Genomic DNA, 20,633 nt, shown 5'->3' on the forward strand with positions numbered 1-20,633 from the left:
CCAAGTCTTCACCCTAAAATTAATGATTCAGCCTCACGGGGACCTCCAATTTGTCCCCATAAGGGAAGCCAGTCCCCACACGTGACTATGTAAACAGATGTAGGTCCCCACAAGTATCGTAATGCTAGACCACACACACACACACACACACACACACACACACACACACACACACACACACACACACACACACACACACAAGTGATCATTTCTCTTTTAATTGAAAATGTTTTACAAAGATTACCATAAATATGGAGTATACAAGTGCACACTGTACATGGAGGTCCACAGGTCAGGCCTACTGCCAGAACAATCCATCATGGTGGAACTCACTGACAGCGAGCTCTGTGCTCTTATACATCACTGTATCAAAATAAAGGCTTGTCTTGAATACATTTGTATGTTCTTGTGCACTGCCATTCACAACAATGTAGCTCTATAAATGATTTCCTTACCACTTCACATGAACTCTTGTCATTTGGCTTTAATGTAGTAAAAACAATACAAAAAACAATAACTTCCGAAGCTTCCTGGCAGCTCACTGACCCGTCAGGCTTCAGTGAAACACATGATGTGACTCTTCAACATCATCACGTACATCCTCTGCTCACACATGCTCCAGTGTAATGACAACACAGCACAATGGATAGTATGATCATTACACATATATCTGTTTTTCCTTTCTTTAAATAATTCAAATTATATCGCAATAGGCATTTTTGTGACTTCAAGGTGGAGAGAAAAAAACACGATTAACACTTTTTTAAGTCTTACGTTTTATAGATGTATTGATTTTTCGCATTATTTATTATTAAGACTTTAGCCATTTTGAAATACTGACTCTGCATAAAAATATTATACATTTAAAAGCTAACATTTATAATAAGTTCATAATCGTAATGATCACTCACTGAGCACAGTGCCTCTGTGTCATGTAGTGTGTTAATGAGCTACAGATGGAAACGATAGTTCTTATTTGAAATGGAAACTAGCAGTAGCAGTATTAAGCCGCCATTTATTTCATCATATTCTGGAAGTTGCTTTAAAGCCCCAAACTTAAAGGAGGTGTTTCTCATGAAAGGAAACAGTATCAGAGCACTATCTAGGCACCTTCCGGAACAACACGTTGACAACAGTGATCTTGATTTGGAAAGACTTGTGTCAGCTTCCTGTTACTGTAACTTGGAAACAAATCCGTTTTTTTCCAACTGACCTGAATTAAGAAGAAAAGAGAGAAACATGTAATAATGAAGCATTCCATCCTGTTCATCTTTGGTTCGGTATCCAGTGTTGCAGGCAGACATGGGACCTGTGTTATATTTCCTATACAGGCCAACACTATGCTATGCTGTAAGAAAATAAATATCATATTTACAATTTCAATTTAGCAGGCAACTTTAAATTATTCAAAGTTTGGACTCGTGTTTCAGCAAAGTCACCAAACTGCATTTCTAAATACTGCTCAATATTCTAAGAGGCTTTTGCTAATCTGTGTTTAAAGAATTCAGTCTGAAAGCATTTTATAATCTGAACCACCGACAGAAGTAAAGCCAAAAAAAGGATTACAAATATTTTGCAATGCCAAACTTGAATCATGTATAACGTCCTGCTGCTGCAGCAACACACTCATTAATACACATCTTCAGATTGTACACCCAGCCCCTCCCTGGCCCCTCCCTGGCTCGGACATTCACTCCTCTGTCTGATATATTGTGCTAACATCTATTGTGTCTTGACAGTCCCTTCTTTAGGTTGTTCATATGAAGATAATGGACACAGCTGACCTGCTTAGCCCTCTTCTTCATCATTTTATATTCATCTGTGAGACCCCCCCCCGGTCATTATCCATGTGCTTCATTCTTGTGTGGCAGGAGAAAAATTACAATACAACGTTTGAAAAATATGAAACAAAGAAACAAATGAAATGTTAGATATGCATTGATAAAGTAGAAAAGTGGATACTTGACAAATGTATGAAAATCATTTCTACAGTATACAGTTTGAAATGTATACGGTGCATAAAGAATATAAAAGACAAGGTATAAGTAAAACAGTTTGTGTCTGACAGTCAAGCAGGAAGTGGAGTGGAGCTCTCCATCCTGTGTTCCTGCTAACGCTAGGCGTAGAGTTCCCCTTCAACATATCTGCAGCTGACCCTCTCCACAGTGTGTGGGGGGGCAGGACAGTTTGTGTCAGCGCTGTAGGTTTACACCAGAGATCCGGCCTGGTTCTGTGCAGGCACCATGATGGGCACCCCTCCCATGCGGGCGATGTTGGAGGCAGTGACCGTGGAGGTGGGCAGCGGTGGGGGGGCGGGGCCGGGGGCAGCCTGGAGGTGCTGAGGCTGGCTGTAGGTCTGTGGGAGCACTTGGGCCTGGGGCAGCTGGCCGTAGCGCTCTGGCCTGGGGAGGGAGCTGCCGTTGGTGCTGGCCTCCGAGGGGAGGGCCCCCCGCGGCAGGGTGCTGTTGTTGTTGTAGCTGTAGTGGGTGGGGGTGGGGGTGGAGGCGCCGTGGTGGCGGGAGGGGCGGTACCCGGCCATGCTGCCCGTGGCCGTGATGATGGAGGCGGTGTCTGAGGGGGGGCGCTGCGGGTATTGCTGCAGGTGGTGGTGGTTGTTGTCGTGGTGGGGGGGCTCTTGGTGGTGGGGGCTGGAGCCGATGGAGGACAGGGTCCCGTTCTTAGAGATGATATCTGACCCCATGCCACTCTTAGCCCAGGACACACGCTTAGGAGCCTGAGCGTCCTCCCTGCGGGGGGGGGGGGGGGGGGGGGGGGGGGGGGGGGGGGACAACGTCAACTTCCTGTTTCAGATTACTGTCAAATAGTGTTTTAGTCTCGGAAGGGTTCCTAACTGAGTAACATTACCCAGAAGTCACTTGGTGTCAGCCATGATAAGAGCTGTTTCTCTACATGATAGGAGAGGAATTCAATGCTTCTTCATTGTCTCATTTAGCTCAGCACTACCACATAATGCTGTCCCACAATTCCTTGCAGCGCCAACATATAAAGTGGCAAACCAAATAGGCCGATCATAGAACAACCGATAGTGACCAACACACATAGATCATGTCATTTACAGAGCTTTATATCTTATTCCAAATCTTGCTAAAGTTCTTATTTGTTTTGAACTTTTAACAATATGTTAAACCGAAAGGCAAACGATGAACGTTACCCGTATTACTGTTATGAAATCATCACATGAAGTCAGCATTCAAAATATGGACTGAGTTTGATGGTGTTTCTTAACTTTGGTCCTTATCTGTTATTTGATTTGACTTAATGTGTTTATTTATTATTCATAACGTGTGCATATCTTTTCATATAATATGTAAGTCTACTCTTTTGACTTAATACTCTTGCTGTTGTAAATGTCCTCGTTGCGGGACGAATAAAGGAATTCTGATAATGTCCTGAAGACTTCTCCTTCACATCTTTCCTTGACCCCATGACCTTTTTCACTGATGTTAAGGACTAGTGATCAGTGAAGGACAGAGGACAGAGGACAGGATCTGACCACAGCCACAGAGTGTATCGTGTCCCTGACATGACCTGTAGATGGATACATGGACACTGATAAAGGCTCGCCACACCAACTCACTTGATCTCGTTAGCCATGTCGTCCTCGTTGTCTCTCCGCCTCTTCACCTGGAAAACCAGGCAGATGAGGAGGAGGAAGATGAAGCCGACCACTGAGCCCACTGTGGCGCCAACAATCATCCCCACATTAGTGGCTACAGGAAGGATGATGGAAAACACAGTAATTATGTCTGCATAGCATTCATATTGTGTTGTGAACGTTCTCTTTGTTAAACTCAAAGGAGTGTGTCAAATCAAAATGGTCACATTACAAGAAAACAAACATTAGCTAAAGAACTCATGTTTTGAAATGTCTTCGGGTGCTGGGTGCTACGTACAGGTGACGATGTCCAGGTTGATGGAGCAGCTCTCGGAGCCGGCGGAGTTGCTGGCGCTGCACTCGTACTTCCCTGACATGTTGCTGTTCAGGTTGCTCAGCTTCAGAGTGCCGGTCTTCTCGTCTGAAACAGTGCAATTGATTTTGTTTTGATTTATTTGGAACCGTTATTAATAAATGTTTCTGTTTCAGTGGGACGTGCGCTTTGCTCAGGTGGGGGGGGGGCTAACACCTTCAATTGGAGGTGCGGTGTGTGACGGGAGGGCAGCAGCAATACCGTCATTACACACAGCCTTTGTTTTAGTAAAGACAGATTATTAGGATCTGCTGTTTAAGTTTACGTTAAAAAAGGGGATATTGTTTTCGTATTTAGTTTAGTTTAGTCTGGAAATAAAACGTTCAAGAGCAACAAAACGTCCAGTGGATTTTTGACTGCGCGTCTGACACTTTGACTGCGCGTCTGACACTTGTACTGCGCGTCTGACACTTGTACTGCGCGTCTGACACTTTGACTGCGCGTCTGACACTTGTACTGCGCGTCTGACACTTGTACTGCGCGTCTGACACTTTGACTGCGCGTCTGACACTTGTACTGCGCGTCTGACACTTTGACTGCGCGTCTGACACTTGTACTGCGCGTCTGACACTTGTACTGCGCGTCTGACACTGCTTCCCAAGCTCTACATGTGGCCAACAAAAAGAACCTTTGAAATGTGTTATAAGACCAACTGTTTGTTTTGGCCACTCCAAGCAGAGAACACGGAGCACTACAGCCAGGTAGCATACACATTACTCCATGTGTATTAAGACATGCACATACACCCACATGCACACACCAGACAGAACACACTCACCCTGCAGAAGCATCCATGGCTTTGACACATTAGAGCAATAAGAAGATGCTTTGCTGTATTATTCACAACCACTTAGATGGAAGTTCATCTTTAATTCTAAGTGTTGGTTACTTTGTCATCCAAACTAACCACAGACAAAAGGGGTTCCTAACTTTCCTTACACTCTTCAAAATGGAATGGTACTGTCAGCTGTTGCAGGCTCAGGTAAAGCATGGTGTGTGTCCACACAGCGCCACTTTCTGAGCATTAAATGGTTTACTATTAAAACAGAGCGCACGTCATAGAATATGGCCACTATGAGAAAAGCGCTGAACCTGAGAGGAGGTGGGGTCCCTTGACCTTTCACCTCAAGACATCTGAGTTCAAATGTGTTCTATGGATAGTCAGGTATAATTAAGTGCTTGTTTACATGCAGTTCAAATGTGTTATTCTCACCTCTAATGTGACAGGTCCCCGCACTGTGGGGACAGTCTCCTACACTGCATACATTGTGAGTGTCTGGAAAGCTGAGTCATGTGGATTAAAGGAGCCCAATCAGAAGTGTGGGCCCCTCCCCATTACTCCACCTGTTCACACCCTCTGGACTGCAAACATATCCTTTCTTAGTATCTAGTTTATTATTAGGTCGTTTTATCCAACTCATTTTAATATTATATTAAACAACAAGTGGATCAAAACCAAACCTGCTGCTTATTCCACCTGAATGTATTCATCATTTGAATCCCATTTTACGCACACTCTTTAAAGCCCACACGTACTCCTTGATCTTCGTGTCTGAAGTCGACCCTTGCTCAGCTGCAGCGACAGGAGCAGGTTCATACATCTCAATAATAAGTTAGTGTGACACTTACTGAGCATGGGGGAGAAGAAGACCTGGGAGGTGGGGCTGGTCTTCTTCCAGCGGTACAGAGGGAGGGGCTTCCCGGAGCTGGAGGAGCAGCTCAGTGTCACGTTCCCCTTCAGCACCGGCTTCCCCGACACAGAGCACTTCGGGACCGCCGGGGGCACTGAGAACAGGATCACACAGTGATTACATCGCACAACATAGGTCCAGTTTTCAGGGTAAGAAGTATATTTATATTAAGGATGTGTCCTACCCTTCACGTCCAGAGTGAGCTGGGCGGTGCTGCCGGGGTCGCCGGGGATGATGACCTGGCAGACATAGCGTCCTGAGTCGGACTCCTGCGTGTCGTTGATGTACAGAGACAGGTTTTCTGAGGGCATGCTGGAGCTGAAGCCAACGCGGCCCTTAAACTGGGGGCTGCCCACGCTGATGGAGCCTTTGGTGTAGGAGATGATCTGGACACGAGAACAGAGAACCAGGGTCAGATGGAAAATAACAAGAAATGGAAGAGGCTGCAGCCATCAGGGGAACATCAGTTTGTCCCATGGGAGAAAAACGGGATGGGTTGAACTCCTATGTATATAGGTATACAGTCTATGCTCAAAGCCTACCATCTTCACACATACACACACTTCAATAAGCCCCCCCGCTGCACTAGGTGATGCAGTACTTTATTCTGTGCCACACACAGTGGCTCAGTGGCTTGGCTTGGGAACTGGATGGTCACCAGTCACTGGTTTAAGTCCAAGTACAGGCCAAAACATGTTTGCCATGTTTGTATTACACAAATAGCACCAATAGTATTACTAACAGAGTAACAACTGATATGAATAAAGTAGATCTTCTTCTACATCACCACCCTGCTGCCCTGAAATCTTACCAAAGCACCAAATGTGGATTATTTCCAGAGAAATGTTTGCAAGAAACGGTTTAGCTTCCAGCAAATGTTTATTGCATGATGTACACATGCATATCGTGGCTAGTTTATAAGATTCACATCTTCATTTGGAACCAGTGGTCGGTCTTGTAGCTGATTGACAGTGAAGGCAGATTGTATTTAGGGATGGACCAACACACTGTTTGTTTTGTTGGCAGTAACAAAAGTAAATAGTATTGCATAAATTATATTGCCAGCCTTACCATTTAAGTAGGGGCGAATAAAAACAGCACTTATTGGACAGCTGACATAAGTGTAGCTTCAGGCATATGGATCACAGGTGGAGGCAGTCTGTTTTTTTGACAGTGGTTCAGAGTGTGATTGCATATGGATTTAACAATCTGATATGCCAGCAGCGCTCTACAGGAGTCAGTGTGTGCCAATACTGTAATATGTAAGACATATGACTGCAGGACCCGATTACTGGACGACAGGATCCTGGAGAATACAAACATTGTAAAAAAAGAGAAGTTGTTCAGTGTTAAACTAGCTTAATAGTTTGTCAGCAGATACGACCTCACACACCATGGGGAGGGCTGTGCAACACACACACACACACACACACACACACACACACACACACACACACACACACACACACACACACACACACACACACACACGCTCCCTACAGAGATTTGCTTTGAGTGTGTCCTTCTCACTCATCATTCTGGCTACAGATGAGAGTAAATCTGAGGTACTGGATGGCAGTCGCATGAAACAAAGCTTCACTTTATCAACTGTGACTTTTCCAGCTCTGGGAGTTCTCTTCTCCCATGATTCCTTTTGGATTTGATCCTCTTTTGGGTCGTCCATCTGTACAGCCCAGTAATCTGACCTGGGCCGATCTGTAAACTAAGCCCCGGCCAGGTCTCTAGGTAATGAGTAAACACACAATGCCGGGTTGGGGGGGGTTGTATGAGGGGCCGTGTAGGCCAACATTCAAACTAACCTCGCACACACACTACTGAACACATATGGCCTTGCACACACACTACTGAAATACTCTCACATTCACTACTGAACACCTCACACACACACTACTGAAAATTAACCAACCACACACACTATTGAAATCCTCTCACATTCACTACTGAAAATTAACCTCACACACGCAACTGAAAACATTTTACTGAAAGGTTCTCAGTAGGGAATGTGCATGTGTTTCAACTATGTGTGTGAGGGGGATTCTTGCTGGAATGGAAGTCATTGTAATGAAACGGAAGTAACAAAGAACAATGCTGCAGTGATAATTCTCCTCTACTCTGTTTGGAAGTCGCCATTAAAGAAGAAGAATGAAACAGAAGGTCCAATTCAGCATGGATTTATAGAGAAACGGCACCGCAGCAGTAGGCTGGACCGAGCAGTCTACGGTCTGGTCTATCGAGGTGTCCTTGTTTACATCACCTGGCGCAGCTCGTGAGGTGGCCTAGCAACCCGCTAGCAACATGCACAGCTAACAAGCTAACTAAACCGAAATTGAGCCAGAATCTTTCCTTTTTAGTTGTACCATTTATTGAAGTGATTGATATTTCAGGCTGAGAGGACAAAGGCCAGTTAAATATGGTTGATTAAGCTGTGTACTTCTAGCCAACAGTTATGTTAGCATTAGTTAGTTAACAGCAGTGGCGTTTTCACCTGGAGATCAAGGGAAGCCAGGCTTCCCCTGTTTTTTCGGACTGTAGTTATAATTTTAATAAATAAAAACACTTCGTTTAGTTTCGGAAATTCTTTGTTGTGTGTTGCTGCCGACCCATCTCTCCCCCATTCTCATTGAGTATGCTAGATGTTATGGTGAAACAGTATATTGCACTCTCTGTTGCGAGAGGAGGCCAGCTGAAATTGGCTTCCCTTGGTGAAAAAAAATGGAGGGATTGACCAATCAGACAAGGCTCACGTCATGCCCCTGCCAACCTGTGATTGGTCAGGGCCAGAGCCATATAATAGAAGTGTGTCTGTGTAGTGAATGTGAGAGTATTTCAATAGTGTGTGTGTGTGTGTGTGTGTGTGTGTGTGTGTGTGTGTGTGTGTGTGGTGTGTGTGTGTGTGTGTGTGTGTGTGTGTGTGTGTGTGTGTGTGTGTGTGTGTGTGTGTGTGTGTGTGTGTGTGTGTGTGTGTGTGTGTGTGTGTGTGTGTGTGTGTGTGTGTGTGTGTGTGTGTGTGTGTGTGTGTGTGTGTGTGTGTGTGTGTGTGTGTGTGAGGTAAGGTTCATTTTGAGTTGTGTGTGTGTGAGGTTACTTTTCAGTTGTGTGTGTGTGAGGTGTTCAGTAGTGAATATGAGAGGATTTAAAGTGTGTGAGGTACATTTTCAGTGGTGTGTGTGCGAGGTGTTCAGTAGTGAATGTGAGAGTATTTCAGTTGTGTGTGTGCAAGGCCAGATGTTTTCAGTAGTGTGTGTGTGAGGTGTTCAGTAGTGAATGTGAGAGTATTTCAGTAGTGTGTGTGTGAGGTGTTCAGTAGTGAATGTGAGAGTATTTCAGTTGTGTGTGTGTAAGGCCAGATGTTTTCAGTAGTGTGTGAGCGTCCGAGGTGAGTTTGCATTTTGCCCTACACGGCCCTTCATAGGGTTGCGCTTGTTATGCAACCCCTCCCTGCTTGATTTCCTGTTCCACCACAACAATGATTTCATAAATAATGGGAACACACGATCATCTACAGAGAAGTGCATTAAAGCAGTAAAGACATAATAATGTTTGTACAGTATGAACAAACAGTATATCGCCTTCAGGTAGTTATTGTCCTGGATTAATTTCTAAAGGTTTACGAAGGAAGAGCTTTGCAGATTAAAAACATGGGAACATGCAAACATCCTTCATCCTGTCATCACAGATATGTCCACCTCGGAGCGAGAGACTCCCCTGCTAGGCTGCACATACTGCAGTATGTCAGGGTTAGGGGGGTTCTTTACAAAAGTAACCCATCACAAAAACTAGTTACCTAATAAGAAATGTAATCACTAACAAAATCTAAATATCTAAATATAAAAGTAAAGAAACAACAGAACAATATGACCTTATCAAAGAAGAAACCAAGATATTTAGTATCAAAACGTGTCCTCTGCTCAGATATTATAAGAAAAGCTGCCTTTCATTAATCCAGGCAGCAGCCTGAACACCAACACTGAAACACATGAGCACACACTACAGTCTGAAAAAGCAGAAATAAAATCTGAGCTGACAGGAAATGCTCCATTTTAGTTTAACACACACAGTTAAGCTCACACACACACTATTTTATGAACATACAGGTTCACCTGCTGATTAAAAACAGAACAAATGAGGCAGAGAAAGTGAAAAGCATGCAGCAGATTCAGGGAGTAGAAGTATAGATTCACACTTAAAGTATTATCCTACAGAACAGAACAGCTGACAGAGAAGAGAGAACATCTGATCCTTTACAACAAACACTAGATGCTCTTTCTAGGTTTTACTAACAATGTAAAACCTAAAAAGTAATTCCCAATTTTTTTAAATGTAGCAGTAATCTGATTCATATGTTTTTTATGTAACTTTAAGGGAATACAGTTACCTTTTTATCCTGATTACATTATACTGTTACATGTAATCCAATACTCCCCAAGCCTGTGTACTGTAGCATATTTCTGATGGAGCAAGACATGAAAAGATAAGATGTACTGGACTGACCCTAAATTGGGAATTTTTGAAGATAAGATATACAAATATCTCTTAAGTGTTTTCCATGATGTAATGTAGGGTGTCCCTCCTTACCAGCTGGGTGGTGTCAGGTGTCTGGAAGTTCCAGATGATGGTGTTGAGGCTCAGGTCACTGCCGGAGCTCCTGCTGTACGCGGCCCTTAGAACCACCATCTGACCCTGGATCACCTCCATACTGGACTGGGGCATCTGGATCTGGGCCCACACACCTGGGAGGGAGAGAGGGAAGTTAGGATCTGATCATATATCCTATAATAATGGACTGTGGTGAGGAGATCTGACGTGTGGTAAAAACAGCTTCGATGTTTAAAGACAATTGTTTACCAAGCATTAGGTGTCCAGCATTGAAAACCAGAATATCCTAAATAAATTAAAACATGCAGAGAATAAAGCTCATTGTCAGAGTTCACAATGAGACCGTCATATCTCAAGAAGGAAAGTATAATCATAGTCCTAAAAATCACAACAAATGCTGTCCCTACCAACCAAAGTTAAGAGTGTATCCATGCAGGTCCGATCTTCAATACATGTCTGTTACAATAACGTGTGTGATGAGAAATACTCCACAAGAGGTCACTCTGTCAGGATCAGAGCTTCCCAATGTTCATCTAAACAAGATTTGAGCTGAGGGAATTATATGGGACTTCATATGATGTAGATATGTGACGTCAACATGAGAGCAAAACAAAAGAAAGAAAACAGTTTATCTGGGAAAATAGCACTCCTTTTTTAAAATTAATCTTTGATTTATTTAATTCTAAAATGGAGCAACTGTCACAACAATTCTGATCGAGATAGATGTCGAAGAGGGCTCAATGAATTCCAAAGAAGCAGATTGTGGATCCAGCTGAGGCTGACAGACAGGTCAAGTTTGTCCAACAGCCTGAAATGAGCTTCAGGTTCCAGTCACAGGAACATGTAGTGTGTCTGTATGACCAGAGGGGGGCAGCAGAGGCCCAGACCCACCAAGTGGTTAACGTGTCCCCAGCTGGTCCACAGTCAGCATCACCGTGTTCATTCACACACGCACGCACACACACACACACACACACGCACACACACACACACACACACACACACACACACACACACACACACACACACACACTCTCTCTCACTCGCACACCCACGGCAAGTGATTAAATATGTACGTGAATCGATGTTGTGCCATCTAAAAGTGCGTGTGTGTGTGTGTGTGTGTGTGTGTGTGTGTGTGTGTGTGTGTGTGTGTGTGTGTGTGTGTGTGTGTGTGTGTGTGTGTGTGTGTGTGTGTGCGTGTTCATCAAAAAGCACACAATGTAGATATGTGACAGGTGTGTGTACATAAGAACATACGTGTTAACGAGTGTGATAGACATGATATTTGTGAATCTCACTGCAAAAAAAAAAAAATCTAGCTAATGACATCCACAGCACAAACACTCATCATCTACTTCACTGCACTCCAAAAATAGTGATTTTAAAGTAGCCGCATGCCAACCATGCAGACTGTAGTATCCCTCCACTGCACTACAACAGGAGATAGAAAACCATTCCCAACAATGCATTGTTTGGGGGGCACATGTGTCCCCTTTTCGCCATGCAGGTTACAAATATACATCTGTGAGACTCAATTAATTTAAATGAATATTATTTCTAATTGAAGCTTTAATGGCACAGCTAAAATTAGAGCCAAATAACAGGTAAGAGATCTGTATCAGGTTCTATGTCACCGTGGAAACTGATGGAGCTGACGGTGACGAGGGAGACATGATGTGTAGGCTACACTCCTCTGGGAATGAGTCACAGTAATGAAGTCATTAAGACATAGATAGAGGTCGGCATGGAGATGGAAAGCAGCGGGGGAAAGGAGGATAAAGAAGGACAGGAGACCGAGAGGAGAGTCGTGGTGTCAATCACCCTTCAGACCCTAAGAAGCTCTGCAGTGAGACGCAGACCTCTTGTCTCGGGGCTGGCTGATGGATGGAGAGTTGGATCAGTGCACGTGTAGAGATGACACGAAGAGGCTTAAGCATAAAGGCAGTGAGTCAGTGTGGAGCGGCTCTGTGATGATGCAGTAAGCCGGCTGTACGTCTGAGGAGCGTCTTATACACAACTGTAATGTGAGCCAAGTGTGCACTACGGAAAGGATAACATACAACATATACAAAAAACAACACATAGCAAATATTGCAAAAACTAAAACAAAAGAACCAAATGTTATTATTATTATTGGGCTAAAGCACCTTTTCTCCAGTGTATGCTGATTGTCTTCAGTTATGCTGACCTGCTAAATATAAGGCTGCTCATGTAAATAATGTATATGTCTACAAGCAAATATGTAAGCGTATTAGAGTTTTGTTCTTGTTTCGTTTGCTTATACTGCACGTAGACTTATGATTCTATACTCTGAACAAAGTGCATCTGCTTAATGAGATAACCCGATAAATACAAATGTACAACAAAAAAAGATATGAGGCTACAGCCAGCAGCCATGAGCTTAGCTTAGCATGTTTGTCCACGCCAAGTGCTGCTTTAAGAAGATTTCCTGACAGAAATCCTCCCTGATACTGATGAGAGTGCCCCGCACCAAAGGAAAGATGAATGGGCCTATGTAGGAGGGAGGAGGGAGGAGGGAGGAGGGAGGAGGGATGAACAGAGAAAGGAAGCAGGCTACGTGAGTCACACTCATAACGTTCACTCTCCTATCTTCATTTGGTCAGTGAGGATAAATCTCTGTGGCAGCTCTGAAATCCACTCTGCAGGCTGCATGGCGATTGGCTTTAAATATTCCATGCTGACTGATGGCAGGCTGATGGGAGCCGGTTGGTTCAGGCTGGAGAGAATGAGGGGAGTAATGAGGTCACAGGGTCTCACTGAGGTAATGAGGGGGGCGTTTCACTAAGTGTGCTTTAACAAGGTGTTCATGCATCTGCCTGCCTTCAGGTGGAGGGTGTGCACAGGACCTCATGTTCATAGGGAGGTGGATAAAGGATAACAGGCTTACAGCACTGCTTACTAACTTGTTTCATATTAATGTCATGGCAACAGTCAACAAAACTCTAATATAATATTCCGAATTTCTAGTCTACTACCAAGCTCCTGAAAACTCCCAAGCCATAGCGAGTGTTGTGTTACTGTGACAACCATCAATCCTGACTAGGCCTGTCATTAGCTCATTTAGATTGGACATTGCGTTGGAAGTAATAACGAGGTGACAATAAGAACAACACACGGAATGAATAATGAAAGCATGTGGTGCCTGGTTTCACTGTCGGTGTGTTTCCTCCTTTATGAAAGCCAGTTCGATTCTTTTAACATGTACCATAACAGGATATTACACACAAACAAGTCACACAACACACACACACACACACACTCAAAATGAGCACAATGCATTTCCTGGTTGTAATCGAGGGACAATATAATCAACGGAAGTCAAACCAAGCTGTTTCTTCAGAAAGCACAGCCACACATTATGTAAAGGCCTATTATGCTCATTACTGTTCCTCTACTGCAGTGTTTCTCAAATTGTTTCATACCAAGGACCACTTAACCAATAAAAAAACACTCGCGGACCACCTAACTCCACAAATATCCCAAAACACATCGTTTTTCTAGAACAGATTATAAATCGCCTGAAAATTGTACAAACAAGTGGCAACATGTGTGACGAAGGTGTTGCCCTGGGCTTTATCATGCAATAGAAAGTGAAACTTAAGCTCGCTCCATTGCGGAGATATTACCGCGAGAGTGCGGAAAACTTAAATGTATTTATTTATTTAAAATGTGAAATGTTACCAATATACTCACGGACCACTAGGGGGCGCTCACGGGCCACCAGTGGTCCGCGGACCACACTTTGAGAAGCACTTCTCTACTGGGACATGTGTCCACTCTTTAACGTTCAAACAGCTCTTTATTGTTCTCATACTGCCTGTGCTGCAGCACCTCTTTTCACCCTCTGTCTGAAACCAGAGCCCAGTCTGCTCTGATTGGTTAGCTGGTGGCCGGCTCTGTTGTGATTGGTCAACAGCTTAGACATGTCCCGCCCCTTAGCACATACAATGTGTTTGAGCCCTAGCCAAATAAAGACGTGAGTATTACATAGTGATGTCACTATGTTATGGTAGCAATCAAAGCCTTTAGCCTTTTTAGAGTCCTATAAAGGTTTTCACACAAACCTATAGAGCAGGGATATTCAACTTCATTAGCAAGTGGGCCAAATAGGAACATCACTGGGGGTTTGTGGGCCACACAATACTTTGTCAAGGAATCACTACAAATAACTCTTGCTTACAGTATGTTAATAGATACTAATACATTAAATGCACTAGTCAAGTGCATCCCTTTTTTAACTTTAATTGTATCAACAGAAATCATTACAGAAAGCAACCAGTCCATACAAAAGTAGGAAAGCTTTGGTTACAAGGCTTGACACAAAAGTGCAAAGTGTTGCATCTTTAAAACTAAGGAGACATGAGGTTTTTCCCCAACAGTTCCGTGTCCACTAATGTACAACACAAGATGAATATAATAAAACAGTATTCATCACATTAACAGTAAGTAGCCCTGTGTATAATATCCTCAACACTTCCAAGCATACATAAGGTGCATTGAAGACAACACGAGTCCATAACATGTAATACTAAATACAAATAGAACATAGTAAAACAATAGCCATCAGAATCACAATAACATTCATATCTTGGATTTTTTTTTACAATTTTCGAAACAGTAAGTAGGCGTGTTTGAATGACCATAAAATGAATGACCATAAAAACAGATCTGCATAGCCTACATACCATGCATCAGACTTCTGTCATGTTTAGCCTGTTTGCGTCAGTGAGCGAAATGACACTGCCTTGATTGAGCTATTTCAGCAGTTTGGCTCCTAAGTGGAAAGAGCAATCCTGAGACACATGCAACTTCTCATTGGTCATGGAGCAGCGTGCCCTTGTTTTGATGGCATTCATATGAGAAAAGCTAGACTCACAAGTATAGGTAGATCCAAACATTGTCAGTATAAGCAAGGCCACCTTCCTCATTGTGGGGTACTGATACTGGCTAACATGGTTAGACCAAAAGTCCACTCCACCCTCAGACTGCAGGAGCTGTTTCAAAGCAAAGGAAGACTGCACATCAACCAGCTCCACCTCATCAATGCAAGATATTACCTCTTTTACTTTTACACAGAAGTCTGCATCAGGCTTGATGGAAGACGGGTCGCGGGAATACTGCAATATCTCAATTGGAATGCTGAAGCCTTGGAAGCTGTCAGTAAAGCTATCAGTCAATGTTGTCATGAAGTCTGTCATGACTGGCGTTATGTTCGCTCCAGGTGACGTGGTCATACATGCAGGGAGTTTTGGGAAGTGCAGCAGTTTTGTCGTCATCAGGTCTGTGTTGAAGATCGTTAGCTTTGTCCTGAAGGCACAAAGTCTTTCAACCAAATCAGCGATAGACTTTTCGCGACCCTGCAGTTCGCAATTCAAAGTGTTCAAGTGTCCAAAGATGTCACACAGAAAGTAAACATCTGCCATAAACTGTTCATCTAACATGCGCTCCAAGGGGTTTGTAGCTCGTCTGTGCTTACTCGTGCGAAGGAAAGACACGGAGTTCACAGAAACGATCCAGGACCTTTCCTTTGCTGAGCCATCGGACATCGTTATGGACGAGTAAGTCCGTGTGTTCAGCAAACGTGTCAGCAAGCAGCTGACGGAACAGGCGGTGTTGTAGGCTGGAGGTTGAGCGAATGAAATTCACAATGTTCATGACAGTGTCCATGGTGTTTCTCAAATCACCACTGAGCTTTGCACACAGCACAGATTGATGAATAATACAGTGTAAATACTGCATGTGTGGGGCAGGGGCTATAGCAGATAGACGCGCCACCAGCCCCTGCACTCTGCCGATCATAGCTGGAGCGCCATCAGTGACCAACAGGCATGACGTTCGTTAAAAAACGAGACTATATTTTAAAGATAACCTCACCTGTAGTGTGTCCCTCCAACGGAATAAGCCCCAGAAGTTCTTCCCTAAAGCGAACTCCATCGAAAAACCTCACATAGATGCACAGCTGGGCCATGTCAGTACAGTCAGTTGATTCGTCCACAGCGATTGATATAAACTTTTCCAGAAGCTTCCCCGACACATCCTTTGCAAGTAGTTCCACTCTGCGAAGTGTTGCTGTGTCTGAGAGAGGTACTTTTTTAATGGCTGAAGTGACGCTGTCTTTGACTTTTTGGTCAATAACCACTTCATCGATGACAGCAAGCATGCACTCTTTAACGGTCTCCGCGTCGGTAAAGGGCCTCTTCTGTCTGGCTCGTGTCCAGGCTCCTCGCAGGGATGCTATCGTAGCTCTCTCTCTTTTTCTGTGCAGCGACTAAAAGCCGCTTGACTCCGTTCAAATGATGCGAGCAGTCCCTGTACTTTCCTTCTCCGTTCCTCTGAGCCCATGGGAACACTGGCAGAAAACGAGCCGTGATTTGAGTTGTAGTGTCGCTTTACGTTGTATTCTTTCATCCCGGATATACTTTTGTTGCACAATAAACACACCGGTTTATTACTTGTTGCGGCTGGCAAAGTAAATACATATTTGTCAGTCCATTCATTCTGGAATTGGCGATTTTCCGAATCAACTTTACGTTTCTTGGGCTTGGAGAGAGACATCTTGAAGCTGTTGTTAAGTACTTTCTCTGTGGCCCGTGAACCTAGTGTGTAACGTGAGTTTGACTGAGCCAATGACAAGTGCGGACACAGTGCAGGTTTGTTTTTTAAATGAGCAAAATAACGGATTCAAAATAATTCAAATGAATGGAAAAACCAGCGTTTTGGTCGGATTTAGTGTGATCAGACATTAGTTTTATTTATGCTATTACACATATGCCATTTCAATTTGCAGGCAACCTCTTGTGGGCCAGAACAAAGTTCTGAAGGGCCTGTTCGGCCCGTGGGCCGCTAGTTGAATAGGCCTGATATAGAACACACTACAGGAGAGGGAAAACGCCAAAAGCAGAATAGGGCTCCATTAAACTCCATCAATGTAGAACTTCAGTGTTTTGATTAGCGCAGTTGAATGTGTGTGTATATGTATAAAGTAGTTGAGGAATGTCAAACTTTTGGCAACACATCAGTGCTGAAAAAATGTGATGAAACTTTTGTATCGTTCTAAGTAATTTGTGTTTATTGTACACATGGGTTGGATGGCATTCCAAGAACTAGACGCACCACAGAGCCACTTCTTTCCCTTGATACAAACAGTGTGGTGTGTGTGTATGTGCTAATCACCTAATTACAGGAAACACTTCAGAGTGAGCCTGTTTATTCCTACGGGCCTCGGTGTAGATAAAGCATTTGATCAGCTCGACCTCAACTCGCATCTTTCATGCTAAAAGATGGGTGGAGCGGGTCGCTCGCTTCCTCTCAGAGCTTTATCAGCCCCTTTAAGTAAACTGTTAAAAAGGAGGGGGGGGGGGGATACATGGAAAAGCAGAATGTTATAGGTAAGATATAGCAAAGTTTCTTCCTACATCTTAATTTTAAATGCTGTAGATTTGGGAGAAAGAAAGAAAGCAGCCAATTAAAAGGAGAGCAAAGAGATGACAGGATGAGAAGAAGAGCGATCGAAGAGAGGAGAGAAGGAGATGATGACATCTGGATGACCTGCAGTGAGAAGTAGTTCAGTGTCACAGAGATGTCCCCATGGAGGACAGTCCTCTCTCCGGAGGCTGGGTGGAGCGTGAAGCTTCACCCTCTCATGGAGATAAACTGAACCAACTCATGGGACGGCTTATCCCAACTCACCAGATCTCACTGGGGATTGGAGGTTTATCCGTCATCAAAGAGGAAGCTCCACCTCACTCCGGAGTAGGATCAAATAAAAGCCACGCGGTTCATATTTAGATAAAGTCTGAATAAAGCAGTTTCATGTTTGCCTCCCAACCATTCTGTGATGTGTCACCGAAGCTTGGGGATGTCCATAGTGTCAGAAATACAGTTTGAGACGGAGGTACGACACTGAAGAACTGAAACGCTGACTTTAGTTCAAGGTATTACGTCACCAGATTTCACTATGTATTAGGTTGACAGCAATAATATTAAATAACATGTTATTTAAATAAAAAATATTAGGTTCATCTTAATATTATTTATTTCAACTTACCTAATACGGTAATGTGAAATTTGATGAAATATAACACTTAATTCAAGTCAAGTTGATTGTGGCTGCTTGTTGCCAATTCTGTTGAGCTCCCTCAATAAACAACTTCCAATTGACCAACTTCCAACTGGCTCTCTTACTTTCCACGAGCCGGAACGTAACATCAGTGTTGCAGTTTGTTCAGTGTATTGACTTCCAGACAATGTAGCCTGGACGTGCTAACATGCTAACTCATATGAGGGGTTAGGACTCCTTCCTGCACCACTTTGTTACCACAAACACCTGCATGGTGTTCGTGCCTGTTAAGAGCACATCATTCACATTTTGATTTAACTGTCCAGCTCACAGTTATACTTTAGGCTTGTTTTACAGCCCACCTGTCCAAGCACTCGTACTTTATAATGTAGAGTTGTTATTTTATATGCTGTTCATGAGTTAAACATTCATGATAACAGAAAACCATTTTACATTGAGCACTGAATTATTGAATCAGACCTAACATCACACATTCACCGCTAACACACACAGAATACGCTTTACTCTCGACCTTCGCCACACGTGGACACATGTGCACAGTGTGTGCATATCTATAGCACAGCATAGAACACCTCACAAAGGGGCTTACCATATGGTGGTAGACATCATTAAATGCAGTTTCACCCTTGATGTCTGCTTGAAAATAATTCAGTGCCATCTATTTTATTCTTCCCTCACAAATATACTCTCCTCACGAAACACACAATGCAAATGTAATCTCATTAAAGTGAGAATATCACTTTAATGTGTTTTTCTGACTCTTACTATTGACACACACACACACACACACACACACACACACACACACACACACACACACACATACCATGTATACATCACTTCAGGGGACATTACATTGACTTACCCTAACCCTAACCCTAACCCTAACCCTAACCCTAACCCATTTCCTGGAGACTTATCCTAACCTTAACCATAACCAACACATGCCTAACCCTAACCCTAACCCTGATTTCCCCCACCCAGACCAGGGTCTGCATCCCACCCCCCTCCTCCCTAACCCTAACCCTAACCCCTTGGAACATGGAAACTACACGGACCAATCCCCCACCGACACCCCTACCCCACCTAGCCCTAACCCCAACCACCCCCCACCTGGTCTTGGCCCTATAGGGCCAGGACCATAGTTGGTTGGGACTATAGGGGTCCCATAGGTCCCAATCGGTCCTATATATGGGACCCAATCGGTCCCATAGGTCCCATAGGTCCCAACCCCATGGGACCCATCCAGGGTCTGCGCCACCCATCTACTGATCGGCCTCCACCTCCGGACCCTAACCATCCCCCACCTGACCCCAACCCCAACTGTCATCTCATTCCATTTGTCTCCACCTTCTCCCACACCATCACAGGATTCCACCGGACTGTTAAAAATAACTTTTCCCTCCTCCAGTCACAACCCTACTTCTCCAACCGCAGGGTTATTTCAGTTTACAGGAAAAATCCCAGTTTACACGACACACTCATACATTCCAAGTTTAGCAGCAACAGAGCCCCACCACATACGCAGCATAGTCACCGCTACATCAACAGAACATACATACATAACCAATACAGTGGAGCAGCCTTCCCTGCCCTTGGTTCATTCTCTCTTAATAACAGCAACATAGTCTACATCATCACATGCAACACCTGTACAAAACTCTACATAGGAGAAACCAAACATACCATACTCATTCGTCTCAAACAACATTTATATAACATTGGGGAAGGTCGACTCCCAACCCCCCTGGTCACCCACTTCCAACTACACTCGCCAGATCAACTCATCATCTCAGGCCTGGAAACCAATGACCGGTGGACCATCGGGCAGAGGAAGAGGGCGGAAACATCATGGATCCAGAAACTAGGGACAACCACACCCAGGGGACTCAACTGACAAATCTCCTCTGGATCCTCCCTCTCCTCTGCCCACCAGTCCCAGGGATGATCTGACCCACTCATCCTCCTTGGCCCATGGACCCCAACACCAACAGACAGACACCCTCACAACACCCATCCACAGACCCCTAGGCCAGTGCAACCTAGTCCCACACCGGAGTACATAACCCTACCTCTAACTCAAACCTAACCCTAACCCATTTCCTGGAGACTTATCCTAACCTTAACCATAACCAACACATGCCTAACCCTTACCCTTAACCTAACCCTAATCCTAACCAAGTCTTCACCCTAAAATTAATGTTCCCCTTATGGGGACCTCCATTTTGTCCC

The 20,633-nt window shown here is 44.0% G+C and overlaps 1 protein-coding gene across 1 annotated transcript in view; it reads right to left on the reverse strand.

Moving 5' to 3' along the window:
- Positions 1 to 202: 202 nt before the first annotated feature.
- esama (endothelial cell adhesion molecule a) overlaps positions 203 to 20,633 on the reverse strand; it is a 70,841-nt gene continuing 50,410 nt past the window's right edge. Inside the window, exons 2-7 of the mRNA XM_034099002.1 lie at positions 10,277 to 10,431; positions 5,865 to 6,066; positions 5,619 to 5,774; positions 3,915 to 4,037; positions 3,599 to 3,731; positions 203 to 2,747 (exon numbers count right to left, since the gene is read on the reverse strand). Coding sequence (XP_033954893.1) covers positions 2,207 to 2,747; positions 3,599 to 3,731; positions 3,915 to 4,037; positions 5,619 to 5,774; positions 5,865 to 6,066; positions 10,277 to 10,431 — 1,310 coding nt within the window. The 3' untranslated portion in view covers positions 203 to 2,206. The remainder of the gene's footprint in view (positions 2,748 to 3,598; positions 3,732 to 3,914; positions 4,038 to 5,618; positions 5,775 to 5,864; positions 6,067 to 10,276; positions 10,432 to 20,633) is intronic.

The sequence above is a fragment of the Pseudochaenichthys georgianus genome, chromosome 14 (genome assembly GCF_902827115.2).
Source record: "Pseudochaenichthys georgianus chromosome 14, fPseGeo1.2, whole genome shotgun sequence".
Classification (NCBI taxonomy): domain Eukaryota; kingdom Metazoa; phylum Chordata; class Actinopteri; order Perciformes; family Channichthyidae; genus Pseudochaenichthys; species Pseudochaenichthys georgianus.